Source organism: Capra hircus, chromosome 10, assembly GCF_001704415.2.
Source record: "Capra hircus breed San Clemente chromosome 10, ASM170441v1, whole genome shotgun sequence".
Taxonomy (NCBI): Eukaryota; Metazoa; Chordata; class Mammalia; order Artiodactyla; family Bovidae; genus Capra; species Capra hircus.
Genome location: NC_030817.1, coordinates 36,168,467 through 36,188,013, shown reverse-complemented (window position 1 = coordinate 36,188,013; position 19,547 = coordinate 36,168,467). Strand labels below are relative to the sequence as shown.

Genomic DNA, 19,547 nt, shown 5'->3' with positions numbered 1-19,547 from the left:
TGCTTATTTAACTTATATGCAGAGTGCATCATGAGAAACTCCGGGCTGGAGGAAGCACAAGCTGGAATCAAGATTGCCAGGAGAATTATCAATAACCTCAGATGTGCAGATGACACCACCCTTATGGCAGAAAGCGAAGAAGAATTAAAGAGTCTCTTGATGAAAATGAAAGAGGAAAGTAAAAAAGTTGGCTTAAAACTCAACATTCAGAAAACTAAGATCATGGCATCTGGTCCCATCACTTCACAACAAATAGATGGGGAAACAGTGGAAAGAGTGACAGACTTTATTTTGAGGGCTCCAAAATCACTGCAGATGGTGACTGCAGCCATGAAATTGAAAGACTTACTCCTTGGAAGAAAAGTTAGGACCAACCAAGATGGCATATTAAAAAGCAGAGACATTACTTTGCTAACAAAGGTCCGTCTAGTCAAAGCTATGGTTTTTCCAGTAGTCATGCATGAATGTGAGAGTTGGACTATAAAAAAAGCTGAGCACCAAAGAATTGATGCTTTTGAACTGTGGTGTTGGAGAAGACTCTTGAGAGTCCCTTGGATTGCAAGGAGATCCAACCAGTCCATCCTAAAGGAAATCAGTCCTGAATATTCAGTGGAAGGATTGATGCTGAAGCTGAAACTCCAGTTACTTTGGTCACCTGATGAGAAGAACTGACCATTGAAAAAACCCTGATGCTGGGAAAGATTGAAGGCAGGAGGAGAAGGGGACGACAGAGAATGAGATGGTTGGATGGCATCACCGACTCAATGGACATGACTTTGAGTAAACTTCAGGAGTTGGTGATGGACAGGGAGGCCTGGTGTGCTGCAGTCCATGGGTGTCACAAAGAGTTGGACATGACTGAGCGACTGAACTGAATGCTTTCTACAGTGTCTAACACATATCTGACCTTTAACTTTTTCTGAATGAATAGGAAGAGGTAAGGAGGAGTTGGGTCATGGAGAGGTGGGTTTGCCAAATAAGGAACTTGGGACTTCATTCTCAAGGACATATAGCTTGGCAACAAAGAATTTTCACCAGTGGAATGAAATAAGAGATATGTTTAAAAATATATAGTGTGTTTAAAAAAATCATTTTTTCTAGCACTGTGTAGAATGTACTAGAAAGAATTCCTGTTGGAAATAAAGTTACAAGTTTCAACAGTTTTTGCAATTATCCAAGTGGGAAATAAAGGCTTGAGTTAAATGTGTTAGTTCCTGTTGTTTTTTTTTTCTGGGACTTCTGTGTGAGTCAGATTGAGTCTGTTTTCTCCACTGCTAGTTTGGGATTTGGCTTTAATAGCCTGGCTAGTGAATTATCCTTGTTCATCTGTTTTCCATCTTTCAGTATGTTGGTGCTGTTATTTTATTTCCTGTTCTTCTTGTTTTTGTTGATTTATTTTTAAAATCCCTTTGATGTAATTTTAGTGGAGTTTTGGGAGAGAGCAGCCTTATAGGCATATGTTTAATATATCAGTTTAACATGGAATTCCTTACATTTTTGTTTTCATTATGGAAATTCTTTACTGTTTATTTCAATAAAACTGCCTTTCACATTAGCCAAGATCTTTTTAGGTGACAATATGAAATGGTGACAAAACTGAGGACGAAAGAGAGGGAGCATAAATTGGTAACTTTCTGGAGAATGGTGTTTCTTCAAAGGTTTAAGATACATACATTTTTGAACCAAAAGTTCCACCTCTAGAAATTTATCCCAAGGAAATGATTCAGCTTTAAGAATGTCATTCCTGTGTTGTTAGTAATAATAAAAAGTCCAACAATTGAGGGTTGATTAAATAAACTATAAATTTTCACGTCATATCTGCAGTCATTAAAAATTATGTTGTTAAACCAACCTTCTCACACAACACTAGAGCACAAACAACACTTGGTCCTTCACCAAGGGATAGGTGAAGCCACAGGACAAATTTAGCTCATCTTCTTCCAGCAGTAATTTTATTGGTGATATGGGAGTGTGGAGGCATGACAAGTTATCTGTCTCTAGGTCCTCTGTCCCTTTCTTCCATGATAGCAAAACCCCCCTCTGTAAAAGTGAATACTGCTGCTCAGAATAAAAGACTGCCTGCCTTTCTCTGACCTATGGTAGGTAGGTGGCCTTACAAGCAAACCAATGAGATGTCAGTGAATGAGTTGTGAGAAGCAACCAGTATAACTTTAGTTGGAATCTGTGGTACTTCCGCAACCACTGACTCAACCTACCACAGGCCATGTAGTACTGTGTGTGTGGGCTCAGTCACTCAGCCCTGTCCTGCTCTTTGCCACCCCATGAACTGTAGCCCGCGAGGCTTCTCTATCCATAGCATTTCCCAGGCAAGAATACTGGAGTGGGTTGCTATTTCCTTCCCCATGCAGTACTATAGTATTTACTATGAAAAAATACTCACCTGTAAGTGGACTTTGTGCAGTCCAAATGTGCACTTTCCAAACCTGTACTGTTCAAGGTATATATGTATATATGTATCAGTCAGTCAGTTCAGCCGCTTAGTCGTGTCCGACTCTTTGTGACCCCCATGGACTGCAGCACACCAGGCCTCCCTGTCCATCACCAACTCCCAAAGTTTACTCAAACTCATGTCCATTGAGTCGGTGATGCCATCCAACCATCTCGTTCTCTGTCATCCCCTTCTCCTCCTGCCTTCAATCTTTCCCAGCATCAGGGTCTGTTTCAATGGTCAGTTCTTCTCATCAGGTGGCCAAAGTTACTGGAGTATCAGCTTCAGCATCAGTTCTTCCAATGAATATTCAGGACTGATTTCCTTTAGGATGGACTGGTTGAATCTCCTTGCAGTCCAAGGGACCCTCAAGAGTCTTCTCCAACACCACAGTTCAAAAGCATCAATTCTTTGGTGCTCAGTTTCCTTTATGGTTCAACTCTCACATCCATACATGACTACTGGAAAAACCATAGCTTTGACTAGATGGACCTTTGTCAGCAAAGTAACATCTCTGCTTTTTAATATCCTGTCTAGGTTGGTCCTAGCTTTTCTTCCAAGGAGCAAGCGTCTTTTAATTTCATGGCTGCAGTCACCATCTGCAGTGATTTTGGAGCCCAAGAAAATAAAGTTTGACACTGTTTCCACTATTTCCCCATCTATTTGCCATGAAGTGATGAAATCAGGTGCCATGATCTTAGTCTTTGAATGTTGAGTTTTACCCAGCTTTTTCACTCTCCTCTTTACTTTCATCAAGTTCTTCTTCGCTTTCTGCCATAAGGGTGGTGTCATCTGCACATCTGAGGTTATTGATAATTCTCCTGGCAATCTTGATTCCAGCTTGTGCTTCCTCCAGCCCGGAGTTTCTCATGATGCACTCTGCATATAAGTTAAATAAGCAGGATGACAATAAACAGCCTTGATGTACTCCTTTCACTATTTGGAACCAGTCTGTTGTTCCATGTCCACGTCTAACTGTTGCTTCCTGACCTGTATACAGATTTCTCAAGAGGCAAGTCAGGTGGTCTGGTATTCCCATCTCTTTAAGAATTTTCCAGAGTTTGTTGTAGTCTGCATAGTCAAAGGCTTTGGCATAGTCAATAAGGCAGAAGTAGATGCTTTTCTGGAACTCTCTTGCTTTTTTGATGATCCAGCAGATGTTGGCAATTTGATCTCTGGTTCCTCTGCCTTTTCTAAATCCAGCTTGAATATCTGGAAGTTCACGGTTCATGTACTGTTGAAGCCTGGCTTGGAGAATTTTGAGCATGTGAGATGAATGCAATTGTGTGGTAGTAAGCATTCTTTGGCATCGCCTTTTTTGGGGATTGGAATGAAAATGGATCTTTTCTAGTCCTGTGGCCACTGCTGAGTTTTCCAAATTTTCTGGCATATTGATTGCAGCACTTGCACAGCATCATCTTTTAGGATTTGAAATAGCTCAACTGGAATTCCGTCACCTCCACTAGCTTTGTTCGTCGTGATGCTTCCTAAGGCCCACTTGACTTCGCATTCCAGGATGTCTGACTCTAGGTGAGTGATCACACCATCATGATTATCTGGGTCGTGAAGATATTTTTTGTATAGTTTTTCAGTGTATTTTTTGTCTCCTTCTCTTAATATCTCCTGCTTCCATTAGGTCCATACTATTTCTGTCCTTTATTGAGCCCATCTTTGCATGAAATGTTCCTTTGGTATCTCCAATTTTCTTGAAGAGATCTCTAGTATATATGTGTGTATATCACATATGCACACATATTTTAAATTATTATTAAAGTGAAAATACAAAAATTCAAATATTTAATTTTTTTCAAGTATCTAATTCTAATTTGAGGGGTAGAGGAGGACGAAGAAAAGAAGAAAGGCATATGGGAAAACAGTTGATTTATTTCTCAGAATCTTGACACCCAATGCTAATTTGCCTCTAGCATTAAATCCAACTTGAAAAGGCTGACAAGGCACCTAAAAAGTGCTTGGGGGCCTCGTTGGTGTTTTGTACAGTGCCTATTTGTAAGTTTTGTGAACAGAAAACAAGATTTGGTGCGGGGTTATTTTACTTTGTAGAACTTAAAATGCCGCTTCTCCTCTTCCTGCCACATCTCTCAGATGTAATAGGCAGGATCTCAGGATTTACGCTCTGTGACGTGGATTTCGGGCTGAGTCCCCTCTCTCTGGCATCAAAACACCGTACCTGAGTCTTGGACGGAGTCGACACCAATATCTCTTCTGACTTTGCCGCAGAAAACCGTGGACCGCTAGGACAAACAGCCAAAGAATACGCCCGCTGGATATCAAGACCCGGAGCCGGGGGCGGGGCGAGCCTGGGCCCCGCCCCTCGGCGAAGCCGGTAACTCGGCACTGGAGCGGGAGGGGCGGGGCGAGCCCTGCAGGCGACCCCGTGATTGGCACGCAGGCTCCTGCTCCCGGCGAGGCTACCCCTACCTCTAGCCTGCTGGAGTGCTAGGCTAGTGCGGATCTACAAAGTTTGTCCGCTCCGGGGCACCGTAGTGGCTTTTACGCTGGCGGAGAGGGCCCGGCTGAGCTAGGCTGGGCTGGCCGGCAGGAGCCCGGCTCAGCTTAGGAGATCCTGATGGCTGCGGTGTTTCTCGTAACGCTCTATGAGTACTCGCCTCTTTTTTACATCGCGGTGGTCTTTACCTGCTTCATCGTGACCACCGGCCTGGTGTTGGGATGGTAAGAGTCCCCAGGGCTATGGGCAAGTGGCGTCCGGGCGGACAGCCGGGGAGATGAGTAGCAGCGGGCTGCAGGGTGACTGCTGGACTGGGGCTGTCGGAGAGCCGGTGCTCAGGGCTCCCACTGGCTCAGGAGGAAAACAAGGTGGACACCTATCCGCATCACTGCCCTGCATCATCGTCCAATCCCCGTCGCTGCGGGTATCTGGGGATGGTGCAGGATTGAGGTATTTTACCCAGCTTTTTTCTAGGTGATTATGCAGCCAGTAAGGGCTTGGTCTTGGTGTGAGGATAGAGAGGCTGTCCAACAGGCTTCTGTCCGGATTTGGGGCCTACTGTGTGCCCGGAGTGAGCCCGTCATCTGCGGTACAGTCCTCAGACGTGGACAGTAGACCCAGTTGTTCGTTGCTCTTCTGACGTGAACTGAGCACTTGCCGTGAGATCTTCCAGCGTAACTTACAACTGAACTCTGAACCGTTTGAGAATGTATTGGTTTCTACACACATTCCACACCTTTTGAACGGTGAAACTATAAAGACATAATTTTAGAGCTGGAAGAGACCTCAGAGATAAGTTACACTAAGGCATAAGGGCACTTCTCTTATTGGAGACTAGGAGAGTAGACTGTTAGCTCATCTGTGAGCCATTCTAGCTCAGAGATTCTAAAATTTCTCTCTCGAAGAGATGCCATTGTATCATGTTTAGAGTCGTCTTATAATATAGCTAGCTGAAACCATCTTACAGGTCCATCCTTTGAAGAGAGAGACATGAGCTGGATTTTGAAGAGTGAGTATTTTGAAAAAGAAGTGGAGCTAAATGTGTATAGTAGAGAACAGAAGGCATTTTAGAGATTACGTGAACAGAGGGTCAGAGGAGACATGCTAGTGAATAGAGCAGGCTGTGTAATATGAGTTTCAAAATACCCTTTGAGCATGTATATGTGATTACTTTGGGCTTCCCAGGTGGCTCAGTGGTAAAGAATCCACCTGCCAATGCAGGAAACGCAGGAGATGTGGGAGATCCTGGAGGAAGATCCCCTGGGATGGGAGATCCCCTGGAGGAAGAAATGGCAACCCACACCAGTATTCTTGCCTGGAAACTCCCATGGACAGAGGAGTCTGGGGGGCTACAGTCTGTGAGGTTACAAAGAGTCGGATACCACTGAGCAACCGAGCATGCACATGTGATTGCTTTAAAGAAAGAACACAAGCTCTTGTCAATTTCTGAAAATATGCCATCTTTAGGAACTAAGTAAAGTTTTTAACATTTTCACACTGCTTTCCACATTGTCAGCAGTAGATTATAAAATTCTTTCTTGGTTGGTGGGGGAAGAATAGGACCAATTTTACACAATCTGATATTCTTGACACATCAGAATTTCTTGCTGTTGTTCATTTCAAGAAAGTTTGTAATTGGAGTTAGGAAGATGTTGTCTAAGTGAGAAGAGATGTCTAAACACAAGATTTTTATTGGCTAAACTGTTAGAGTCTTCAAGAGTATAATTTTCCTCCATTAAGGAAAATAAGTAACCAGTTGATAATTGCATAATATCCTTAAATTTTAATTTTCAATCAGCCTAATAATTTTAAAATTAATTTTCAGTTGGCCTGATTCAGCTAATTAGAGATTGTAGATATCTGTCTTTAGTTATGGGAGGAGGAAAACTAGTAAAGACCTATTGATAGTGATGGTGGTGTCTGTAAGTGAAGGGTAGTTCAGAACCTCATGCAGGGGTGGTAAAGAGACAGACTTTGGAGTCAGACGGGTTCAAATCCTGGCTTTGCCAAATTTGAGACTTGGTTTGAAAAGTTAATGATTATCCAAACACTCCATTTAAGTATGACTTTTCCCTGGTGGCTCAGAGGTTAAAGCGTCTGCTTGCAATGCAGGAGACCCAGGTTCAATCCCTGGGTCAGGAAGATCCCCTGGAGAAGGAAATGGTAACCCACTCCAGCATCCTTGCCTGGAGAATCCCATGGACGGAGAAGCCTGGTAGGCTACAGTCCGTAGGGTCGCAAAGAGTCAGACATGACTGAGCGACTTCACTTTCACTTTCTTTACAAGGATGGAGGCCCAGATAGTTGTAGAACTTTGAGAAGTCTGAATTAAGCATGGCTGAGGCCACAAAACTATATAAGTGCCAGTCACTTCCATCCTGATTTGGCCCTAACCAGTCATCTTAAGCTTAATCCAGCCATTCTCTCCATATGGGTTAGCTTTGCCCATGTAGATAACCTTATTATTATTATTTTAAACTAGTGTTTACAGTGAAGGCCATCTAGAGCTCCTCAAAGTAATTTTCTAATAGTACCCCCAGGCAGAAGGCAAATGCATTAATCCACTATGCTTTTTCACTGTGCTTGTCATTTTCTTTAAGCTCCCCCAATGTAATTTCTGTTGGGCATCTGTCTTCTCTGTCATGGTTCCTACCTCAGTACTGCTTTGCAAAACCCATTGCTTAGTTCCTTTCCCTGCCTTTCACACTGTGTGGGAGTAGAGAAAGAATGGAAGCACCTGACTGTTGGAATCCCAGTGGCAAAGGATAATACAACTGAAAGTGTTGAATTTCTGTTTAACTACATGATAGTTTCTGTGAGCTCTAATTCTCAGATTTATCAAGCTCTAGCTATTTTGCCAGGCAGTGTGCAGAAAGGAGGCCAGAGTGCTATATACATCCTTAAATAGTTTCAGTTAATTCATGACCCTGACTCTGCAGTTGCTCTCTGCTTCCTCTTGACTACAGATTATTAAGCTATTATCCTTCTGTACTTTGCTTGGTGACTGTGGGGCAGAATCTCTAAAGACCTTTCTTCTTTGGAAGCTCACTGCTTCCATGAGGCTTTGCCAGTAGGGGAAGGGAGTAGAAGCCTAGAGGAGGACAGAAGGACTTGCTGCTTCCTGTTTGATTATTTTCCTCCTCTGTCTCACCACAGCAATGGTGCCTCCCTCTGGCCTTAACAGTGGGTCCCAGTTTATAGTTTTCTACGCTCTTAGAACTAGCCTCATTGTACCCCTCCAAAGATTTCAGTACATCTTCCTCAGATCTGAGTCCCAGTTGCTCCGAGGTCTTTGCTCCAAATCTCTAAGCAGTAGGAATCCTCTTTGCTCTGTTCTGTGTCCCTGGAGTGATAGTTGCTTCCCACTGTAACTAATTCTGTGATACTCAGTGTCTCGCTTTTGCCTTTTCAGTTCTTCAACATCTGGCTAACAAATTTTTATATTAAATTATCTGTTAAAATGCTGGTGTGGCTTTGGTCCCTTGATTGGACTGATAAATATTAATATATTGATTAAGAATTTGTTACTCAGAATGGGATCCAGGGGGGAGATCCTTTAAGGATCAGATTTGGGTTTGGTCTTTTCTTCAGCTCCTTGCCAATGGGAAATAAGATTCTAGTAATCCATGGTATGAATTGGCATCATGATTAATCAGCTTACTGCCTTTATTTGCTTACAGTTAATGATTTCTGAAGCTAAGTGCCTTGGGGGACCAAGTGGCTGAAGTACATGACCGTTATGGCAGCAGTGATACTGCAGAGACTGGGGGAAGGGTGGGATGGTTGCTCGTGGGGCCACTGGAGCACTTGCAGAAAGGAAATGACATGTTCATATCTTTAAATGCTCAGATCAAGTCAGTCAGAGAATCAGAGTTTTTATGATGCTAAAGCTCTTTACTTCCTGTAGCCACAAAGCTACACAGTTTTAATTGTGCCGGTATTAGAATTACATAGTCCTGTTCAGGACACTGACTAGGAGTCAGAGCCCTCAAACTTACAATGGCAATATCTAAATGCACTTGATAGAGCTGAGAATCTTGAAACCCCAGTCACTCTGTGTGTGCCTCCCTTGTTGATGGAAGCAGCTTGCTTTCCATGTCCGAGAAAACTGGGCCTTCTCTTGCTTGAAGATCCTGTAATATACCTCTCTTAGGGCAGCTGCTTTGCAAACGGTGTCTATACTCAAAACCTACCTCTGTAACCATTTGTCGCTAGGCCCAGATCTCTTCATGTTCCACAGAACAGGGACAAAAACCTGACCTAGTTAGAAAGAACCAAGCCTCTAAAAGAATAACAAAAGTTGGCTAATTTGTATCCATGCAAATTTGGGAAGTATGTGTGGGAATGAAGTGTAAATAGATTAGGGCAAGGAGGATAGAATGTAACAGTGGATCAAGTTACATTTATTGATCTGGATGTATTCTTAAGAAATTCTGACTTTTAAGTGTTAACTTGTAGATGGTTGACTGAAACTTGGACTAAGAGCTGCCCTATATTTAATAAAGTTGAGATGCTAGAACTTTCCTGGCATAATGAAGAGGAAATCTGGACTTAGGAAGATAGGAATATTGGACTGGATTTCTTATGTGCCACCTGCACACCTACCTCTGACTGCATCCTTCAGCACGACCTGGAAGACACATTTCACAAGGGCGCTAAGGAGAGACTGGTGGCCTTAAACATCTCTGGTGCCTGTCCACTGTAGGGCTTTTATGATGTGGGAGATGCTGCCATTCGGGTGGACCTCCTGATCTGAAGTGAAGTGACAACACATAACTACAAGAGTCAACGTGGACTTCCGTCCCCTAACGGGCAGTGGAGGACAATGCAGAGAATGATTTGGCCCACAAGGATCAAGTGGCTAATGGATTACCGTGTCCTTAGGAATAAAATAGAGAGGTGGCCTCCTAAGTCCTACATCAAGTACACAGAATGAGAAACTCCAGGCTGGAACTAGAAACCTGACTTGTCATAGTGAGGAGTTATGACCTTTGGCCTACTTTTCAAGTCTAAGTCAACCCATAGAGCTGGAGCCCCTGCTTGACGGTGAGGTCAGGTCCCCTTGAGGAAGGTCTCTGTCTCCTGCGTACTGCCCCAAGGGCACTGTGAATCTTCCATCAGGTCTTCTCAAAGTCTGTTGTCTCTCAGCTGCAGGCGCACTCTCTGTACTCTGCTTTTGATTCTGGAGCTGGGACTTTGCAAAGCTATTTCTCTTATGCTAGTTTGCTCCCTGTTAGGCTCTGCCAGTTCAGTTCAGTTGCTCAGTTGTATCTGACTCTTTGTGACCCTGTGGACTGCAGCATACCAGGCTTCCCTATCCATCACCAACTCACAGAGCTTGCTCAAACTCATGTCCATCGAGTCGGTGATGCCATCCAACCATCTCATCCTAGAAAGAGTCTGGAAGGCTGGTAAAGGAAGAAGGGACTTCCTGTTAACCATTTGCTTCCTTTTCCTGGTCTGCATTCCTGCACTACTGGCATCACCCTGGCCTGTGAAGCAGCAGTTTATTTTAGTTTTCAACTTTTCCTCACACCAAGAATCAGGCTTACTGCACTCCTTCAGAAATATCAGTACCAGCTGGCCAGCACTCCTACTACAGAGGTCTGGATCCAGCTCTGGGGGATTCCTTCTCCCAGCTTCTAGCTGTAGTAATCCCCATGCTTCCTTTTGTTTCTTTAGCCTTAGGATGGATAACTGCTTCTTGCTGGGATACCTTAGTGTCCCCTTCTTGCCTTGACTGTCCTCCAGTACTTGGTTAATAGTTCTTTATATTAAATTCTTTTCTAAAATGTTGATGTGGTTTTCTGTCTCCTGCCAACCCTGCCTGAGATACTGACTTTGACTATTTCTCATCTCACGTGTCGAATGCAGCAGGTTGTGTGTGTGTGTGATGAGGTTGGTGATGAGGTGCATGTTCAGTTGCTTCAATCATACGACCCCACGGACTGTAGCCCTCCAGGCTCCTCTGTCCGTGGGATTCTTCGGTCAAGAATACCAGAGTGGGTTGCCATGCCCTCCTCCAAAGGATCTTCCCAATCCAGGAATCAAACCTGTGTCTCCTGCATTGCAGATGGATTCTTTATCCACTGAGCCATTGTGGAATCCCTCTTAGGAAAAGAATATAACATTATTTTGTATTTGCTTAGGGTACAAGATATGTGACACTTCTGCTGGGAAGAAATTCCTTGGAACAATTTAGAAGAAAAAACTTTTAGAAATGGCATTTCAGACCTTAATAGGGCCTGAAGATAACTTATTCTAACCCTTCTTTTTATAGTTATAGGCACAGAATTTTAGAGATTGAATCCCTTGACTCAAATTTGCTCAGGAACAACCCTCCTCCTCTCCAAGGATTTCCCCATGAAAGTTTTTTATTGATATATCCTGACCCAGTGGGCCAGTATGCAAGATGTCACAGAAGAGAAGCTCCCTCACCCCCAGATTAACAGCTAAGTTTTCTAACTGGCTTTAGCGCTCAAGTCTGAAGGGGTGATAAATGTGTTTACTTTCGGAACTTGAAACTTTCTCCTCAAAGTAACTTTTATTCATGAGGGACTCTGTGAGAAAAGGAGGTCAGTTCTATTGATTCAGCAGCTGACAGGAAGCTTAGGAAGTGTGTACAGGGTAAGACAGTGGATGGGCACTATGAAAAAGCATGGATTGAATCGGAAGTCCCCAGGTTACCACTGCGCTGGAAGTTTAAGCAGTATGAAAGTGCAGCAAACACTTTAGAAATGGAAAAAACTGGAATTATTGAAAATTCCAGGAGGATTAGGTATGAAATTATAATAGTAAAAACATTGGAAAATTCTCTCCCCCTCTCTCTCTTTAGAAAGTTCTCTTAATGGAAATAAAAAGGTGGGGGGGGGCTGGATTTATATAAAAGAGAAAGTAGTGAATGTTAAGAAACATTTATTTAGTTAGCATTCCATTATTAAGAGTTGTCAAAATGACTTTGAGTGGAAAAAAATAAAAATGCAATTTGATTGAAAAGAAAATTTGTCAGTTTTATATTTTACTATTTCTTCTAAAATTGTACCAGCTATGATCTGATACCACATATCAATGTCTTTATTGCAATTTGATTGAAAAGAAAATTTGTCAGTTTTATATTTCATTATATCTTCTAAAATCATATCAGCCATGATCTGATACAAGGCATCAATGTCTTTATTCAGATTTTTGACTAAAAATGTGGAAAAGACCAGATGTAAGGATGGTGGCCAGAGGCCCATACATTACTGGGTCTAAATACTAGTATTTTACAGAACCAATTGTCAACACCAATTATGAATTATGAATTGTCAACACCAATTATGAATAGCCAGTCTCCAGTGTTTAACCTTATTCTAAATCATTTCTGCATGTTACCTTTGAGTAATACATTAAAGCTAGAAATATTGGCCCACATCAAATAAGTTTAAACTGTGGAAGTTGTGGAAATTTTGTGCAAAAAGAGCAGATTCATCATAGGTCATGTATATGAAAAGGTTGAGGATTATTCTAGGCTGAAAGCTCAACGTGTCACCAGGGTGTCTGCTGACGTGATCTTAGACTCATTAAGCATAATGTTTAGGACAAGAGATGTGGTCGGGCTATGATGTCACTCTGTCACACAGTGAATTCTGCTCACCTAGCCCCCTGTTTTCCCCTCAAAGCATGAGGATATCAGGGGAACAGGGCTGGCAAAGTTAAATAAGGACCCAGCGCCTTGACTAAGCCCTGGCCACTCTAGCTATGCTTTACTGACTCCTCTAAGGGGATAGGAATGTGAAAATGTCTGAGATTTTAATTTAGAAGTGTAGCAGTGTTAAGACATAATTCATATAAAGCAGTAATGAAAAGTCAAACAGCAAAAACATCAACCTTAAAGGAAAAGATTAATAGCTTTTAAATTAAGAACCCTGTTCATCTAAAGATACCATTATGTATGTAAAAAAGCAAGGTATAGAGGGGCTGAAGATATATGCAAGCAAAAGACTAATATTCATACCATATAAAGAATTTTCTATAAACAAGACAAATAAAGACAAACCAGTAGAAAAGTAGGGAAAGGTAATGAAAGGGCTTTCCCAAAAGAGGATATCCAAGTAGCGATAAACATAAAAAGTGCTCCATATCATTAGTCTTCAGGAAAATATAAATTAAAACCATAATTCAGTGCCACCATACACCTACCAAGATGGCTAATAATGTTTTGGCAAGGATATGGAGCAAGGGGGGACCTCATTCATTGCTGGTGGAGTATAACTCTATATGGTTCTATAACCATATAGAATAGTTGTTAACATTATCCTCCAAAGTTGAATCACAGACCTTTTGGTCAAGAGACTCCGTTCCTAAGAGGAATGCATTTACATATATACATTGAGAACCTGTTATGAAAATATTCATATAAGCAATATTCCTAATGGCCAAAATGTGAGAACAACTGAAATGTCCATTAAGAGTAGAATGTTTAAGCAGATCATGGCATATTTTTGCAATAGAATACTATATAGCCACAACAGTGCAGTAAGTATGGATGCAAAAATGAATCTTCAATGCAATGTGATAAAATGGGAAATAAAAGTATACACAGCATGCTTCCACCTATATAAAAGTTCAAAAACAGGTAAACTAAATTATAGTACTTGAGGTCAAGATAGAGAAGGAAGTAGTGGTAGTACATGGGAGGTGACACCGGAGACTTTCTGAGGATATTGTTTGGTTCTTAACTTGAATAACAATTATTTTGTTATTCAGAAAAGTACTTTGTGTACCTTTTTATGGGTATGTTATCCTTTGCAATAAAAAGGTTATGTCAGATAAAAGGCTGAATATTGAGCAACATTTATAACAACAATTTTAAAAGACGTTAAATCAAGGACTGAAAATGTAGACCCGAGATTAAGCATGAGGGAAAGAAATTAAAAACCTAGAGAAAGGAATTTCTTTTAATAATAGATGTACTTTGCCAACTGTTGATGTGATGTTGTGCCAAGCAGCCTTGGGTAGGCATGCTTAAAGAGAAGCAGCATTTACATGTCAAATTATTTGTTTCATTCTGAGGTGTATAGGCACAGAGCAGATATGGTATAACCTCTATGTAAATATTTGGAGAAATATTTTTATATTAAAAGCAGATACATTATAATATATAAAAAGCTTTTCACAAAGGAATATCATGCTCACAGTGGGCTGCTTCCAGATATTTCCCTAAAGCTTTGCCTTTTGGAGTTTCTGGCTCTTATACCTTAAAGCATTCTTTAATTGAAATTTTTAGGCACAGGGTTATAAAATACCCGAAATACAGTACTTGAACCTACAGTAGAAATGAACACGATGAGATCTAAATTCTTGCTTTTATTGCTGGTAATGTAGTTATAGTCAGGCAGTGTGGGTAAAGAAAAAAAAATGGTGGGATGAGTTAGGGAGAATTAAATAATGAGGAAGGGGCCAGAATTATTGCAAAATTCAGACTTAAATTGAAGAAAATAGGGAAAACCACTAGACCATTTAGGTATGACCTAAGTCAAATCCCTTATGATTATACAGTGGAAGTGACAAATAGATTCAAGGAATTAGATCTGATAGACCGAGTGCCTGATGAACTATGGATTGAACAGGAGGCGGTGATCAAAACCATCCCCCAAGAAAAAGAAATACTAAAAGGCAAAATGGTTGTCTGAGGAGGCCATATAAATAGCTGAGAAAGGCAGAGGAGAAAAGGAAAGATATACCCAATTGAATGCAGTTCCAAAGAATAGCAAGGAGAGATAAGAAAGCCTTCCTAAGTGATTGATGCAAAGAAATAGAGGAAAATAGAATAGGAAAGACTATAGATCTCTTCAAGAAAATTAGAGATACCAAGAGAACATTTCATGCAAAATGGGCAAAATAAAGGACAAAAACGGTATGGACCTAACAGAAGCAGAAGATATTAAGAAGAGGTGGCAAGAATATACAGAACTATACAAAAGAGATCTTAATGACCCAGATAAGCACAATGGTGTGATCACTCACCTAGAGCCAGACATCCTGGAGTGTGAAGTCAAGTGGGCCTTAGGAACTGGATGTGGAACAACAGACTGGTTGAATTGGGAAAGGAGTACGTCAAGGCTGTATATTGTCCCCCTGCTTGTTTAACTTCTATGCAGAGTACATCATGAGAAACACTGGGCTGGAGGAAGCACAAGCTGGAATCAAGATTGCCAGGAGAATTATCAATAACCTCAGATATGCAGATGATACCACCCTTATGGCAGAAAGCAAAGAAGAACTTGATGAAAGTAAAGAGGAGAGTGAAAAAGCTGGGTAAAACTCAACATTCAAAAGACTAAGATCATGGCACCTGATTTCATCACTTCATGGCAAATAGATGGGGAAATAGTGGAAACAGTGACAGACTTTATTTTCTTGGGTTCCAAAATCACTGCAGATGGTGACTGCAGCCATGAAAGTAAAAGACGCTTGCTCCTTGGAAGAAAAGCTAGGACCAACCTAGACAGGATATTAAAAAGCAGAGATGTTACTTTGCTGACAAAGAGTCTTCTAGTTAAAGCTATGGTTTTTCCAGTAGTGATTTATGGATGTGAGAGTTGAACCGTAAAGAAAACTGAGCAGCAAAGAATTGTTGCTTTTGAACTGAGAAGACTCTTGAGAATCCCTTGGACTGCAAGGGGATTCAACCAGTCTATCCTAAAGGAAATCAGTCCTGAATATTCATTGGAAGAACTAATGTGAAGCTGAAGCACAATACTCTGGCCACCTGGCGAAGAACTGATTCATTTGAAAAGATTCTGATGCTGGGAAAGATTGAAGGCAGGAGGAGAAGGGGATGACAGAGGATAAGAGATGGTTGGATGGCATCACCGACTCAATGGACATGAGTTTGAACAAGCTCTGGGAGTTGGCAATGGACAGGGAAGCCTGGCATGCTGCAATCCATGGGGTCACGACTGAGTGACTGAACTGAACTGATGTGTAGAGTGGTTTTTTTTCTTTGCCTTTTTTCACTCTATAGGATGTAACTAAGAAAGAGAAGGTGTTTTGACTGTCACAGGAAGATTATATCTTGTGTCCTACCACTTCACATGCCTGACTTGACCTCTAAAGGGCCTTGGGGCAACAATGAGCGGTGAAGTCAAAAGCGGTGGGGTAACTGATTCTGAGGATCAAAGAGAAGTTACTGGATTTGTGTTTTCTCTCTGCCAACCCATAAGTCCACTCCATCATCAAGATTACCGTTGCAAGCACTTCCATAATGCCAAGCCCTGTTATAAACATTTACAGGTGGTGAAACAGTTACATAGAGTTGGAGTGATTGCTTAAGGACACATGGCTGTTAAATATCTTGTTCCTTACTTTAGGAGGAAAGCAGTTTTTAATTAAGTATGATGTTAGCTATACTTTTTTTTATTGCCACCCTTTATCAGGTTAAGTTCTTTTTCCACATTTCTAGTTTCCCGATGGTACTTATTGGACTAGACATTGGATTTTAGCAAACACTTTTTCTGCATGTATTGAGTGTATTTTCTGTATTGAAAAGATTGTATGGTTTTCCTTTTTTAGTTTGTTAATATGGTGTATTATATTATATTTCTAATGTAATGTTAAGCCAGCCTTGCATTCTTGAGATAAACCTTGCATTCTTGAATATTAACCTTATATACTGTTGGATTTAATTTGCTAAAATTTTGTTAAGGATTTTTGTATTTATGTTCCTGAGAGATATTTGTTTGCAGTTTTCTTGTGTTGTCTCTTCCCTTCCTCTGCAGACTTCAGTTACGTGTATATTAGATTGCTTGAACTTTTCCCTTAGCTCGCTGATGTTTTGGGTTTTTGTTCAGCCTTTTTTCTTTTGTGTTTCACATTGGATAACTTCTGTTGCTATATCTTCACATTTACTCATCTTTTGTCCTGTGATATCTGTGGTTGTTTAGTTGCTGTGCTGTGTCTGACTCTTTGTAACCCCAGGGACTGTAGGCTGCCAGGCTCCTCTGTCCATGGGATTTCCCAGGCAAGAATACTGGAGTGGGTTGCCATTTCCTTCTCTTGGTATCTTCCTGAACCAAGGATCAAACCCGTGTCTTTTGCATTGGCAGGTGGATTCTTTACCACTGAGCCACCTGGGGTGTCTACGCTAATCCCATCCAGTGTATTTTTCATTTTCAGAGATGGATTGGAATCTTTTCTGTATCATCCTTGACTCTATACTGTAGCACAATCTTTACTTATTTTCTTGACACGTGGAGTATGGTGATAACAACTGATACCCTTGTCTACTCATCCTAATATCTATCCCATCCCTGGGATCTATTAATACTAATCCCAGTATCTGTCCCATCCCTGGGATCTATTCATTAGTTTCTCTGCTCATTCTGGGTCATATTTTCCTGCTTCATTGCATGCCTGTGAAGTTTTATTAAACGCTAAACATTGTGAATTTTACCTTAGTGGGTGTTAGATATTTTGTATTCATATGAATATTCTTGAACTTTGTTTTGGGATTTAGTTAACTTACCTGGAATGCTTTGATCTGTTAGAGACTTGCTTTTTAGCTCTTTAAGGCAGGAATAGAACAAGCTTATCCAACGTTCTATAAAATTAGAATCATCTGGAGTGAAATTTTGTTCCATTTGCTAATTTTACTGGCTTTCTCTTAGTATTAGAGTTATGATTTTGAAATTTTAGCTTGCAGCCTGGATTTTAGTGGAAGTCCCCTGCCCCCTTCCTTTGTCCTCATCCTTGCTGCGTAACCAGATTCCTAGACCCCCTCAGGAAGGACTGGGTCTTACAATGACAATTCTGTTCCATATTGATGTTGCCCTGACCCAGTTCCTGGATTCAAGGTGTGAACCTGGCTCTGGCCTTTGTCTTGAGTGGACAACCTGTAAGGCCCTCTATCTGCGAGAAGGCTTAGTTGCCGCTGCCTGCTGCCAGACTCAGAACATATCAAACCATGGTATCAGTCTTACTCATTACTTTATTTTTTCTTTTCAGATGCATAAAGATCCATCTCTTAACTCAGCTATGACTCTTTTATTTCATTAAAACTTATTAATTAACATTTTCAAACATACAGAAAACTTAAAAGAATACATAGTGAACACACATATACCCATCACTTAGGTTCTACAATCAACAATTTATTATAATGTCTTTATTACAAATGTATCTATCCATCCATTCCTCTGTCTACCCATCAGTTCATGTTAATTTCTTGAAACTTCAAAGTAAGTTTGTACTCTGCATCTATAAGTATTAAAGCATTGCATATTGCTATCTAGAGTTGAATATTTGTTTTTGTTTGTAGTTCTTTTATTTTCTTTTGAAGTAATATACAGCGAAATGTACAAATCTTAAATGTTATCAAACATATGTATGCAACTCAAACCTCAACCAAGATATATGACTTTACCATCACCAGATAAAGTTTGCTCACGCCCTTTCCCAATCAGTTCATACTGCTACCCCCTAGAAGCAGCCATTGTTCTGTTTTTTATTTCTACCATAAATTAGTTTTTCCTACTGTAGGCTTTCCTATTATGGAATCATAGAGCATACACTTTTTTATGTAAGGCTTCTCTAGCACAGTATGTTTTTGAGAATTATCCACATGATTGTTTCCTTTTCATTGTTGAGTGGTAGTATTGCTTTGTTTAAACAGTGACTAAACCACTATTTGTTTACTCATTTCAGTGGGCTCCTTTTGATTTTTCTTTTGCTTAATATGTCACTGCTAAGTGTTTGGAGAGAAAACAGTGTATTAAAGTAACTGTGCTATCTTAAACTAAAGTCCCCTGGTTTAACTAATGTGTTTTCATTTTTAGTTGTTTTGTTTAAACTGAGTAAACTTATTTTCTTTCTACCATTATAAGGAATTGAATTTATGCATTCCATTTTCCCTCTAAGTTTGTTCTTTATCACATTTTTACATGAAATTTAAAAGTAGAGAATATGTTATATAAATGAAGGGCTATATTTAGTGTTTAAAATTCTTTTGTCCCTTAAATAATATCAAATAGTCTGCATATTAATATATATTTACTTTTTATATCATTTAAAAGTTCAGTAATTCTATCATATTTTTGCTATTGTATTAGGTACATTTTGGTTATAATCATGGAACTCCTTTGTAATCAACAATAATTAACAATAGAAATCTTTGTTTTCAAGAGTATGTTGACTCAGCCAGGTGAACAGTATATTCCGATTCTATGGGATATCTAATCTCTCTTAATTTTGGATTACTTCTTCAATATAATGTAAATTTTCTGATACTTAGGTTAAAAGGAGTAACTAACAAAATATAAAATACTTTACGTATCACAGAAAGTCTCAGTATTTGTTAAAGTTATGCTTTATTTTATTTTTACCTTTCTTCAGGTTTGGTTGGGATGTTCCAGTAATTCTGAGAAATTCAGAAGAGACCCAGTTCAACACAAGAGTTTTCAAAAAACAAATGAGACAAGTCAAGAATCCTTTTGGCTTAGAGATCACCAATCCATCTTCAGCTTCAATTACAAGTTGGTGGCTATTTTCCAAAGATTTTTCTCTTTCTGTGACCCTTTCTTAGCCCTTTAATTTTCTTTCTCTATTGCTTTCTCTTCCTCAGACCCAGCAAACATTTGTTGAGCACCTATT

The 19,547-nt window shown here is 40.3% G+C and overlaps 1 protein-coding gene across 1 annotated transcript in view; it reads left to right on the top strand.

Moving 5' to 3' along the window:
- CGRRF1 (cell growth regulator with ring finger domain 1) overlaps positions 4,915 to 19,547 on the top strand; it is a 28,301-nt gene continuing 13,668 nt past the window's right edge. Inside the window, exons 1-2 of the mRNA XM_005685880.2 lie at positions 4,915 to 5,140; positions 19,290 to 19,429. Coding sequence (XP_005685937.1) covers positions 5,037 to 5,140; positions 19,290 to 19,429 — 244 coding nt within the window. The 5' untranslated portion in view covers positions 4,915 to 5,036. The remainder of the gene's footprint in view (positions 5,141 to 19,289; positions 19,430 to 19,547) is intronic.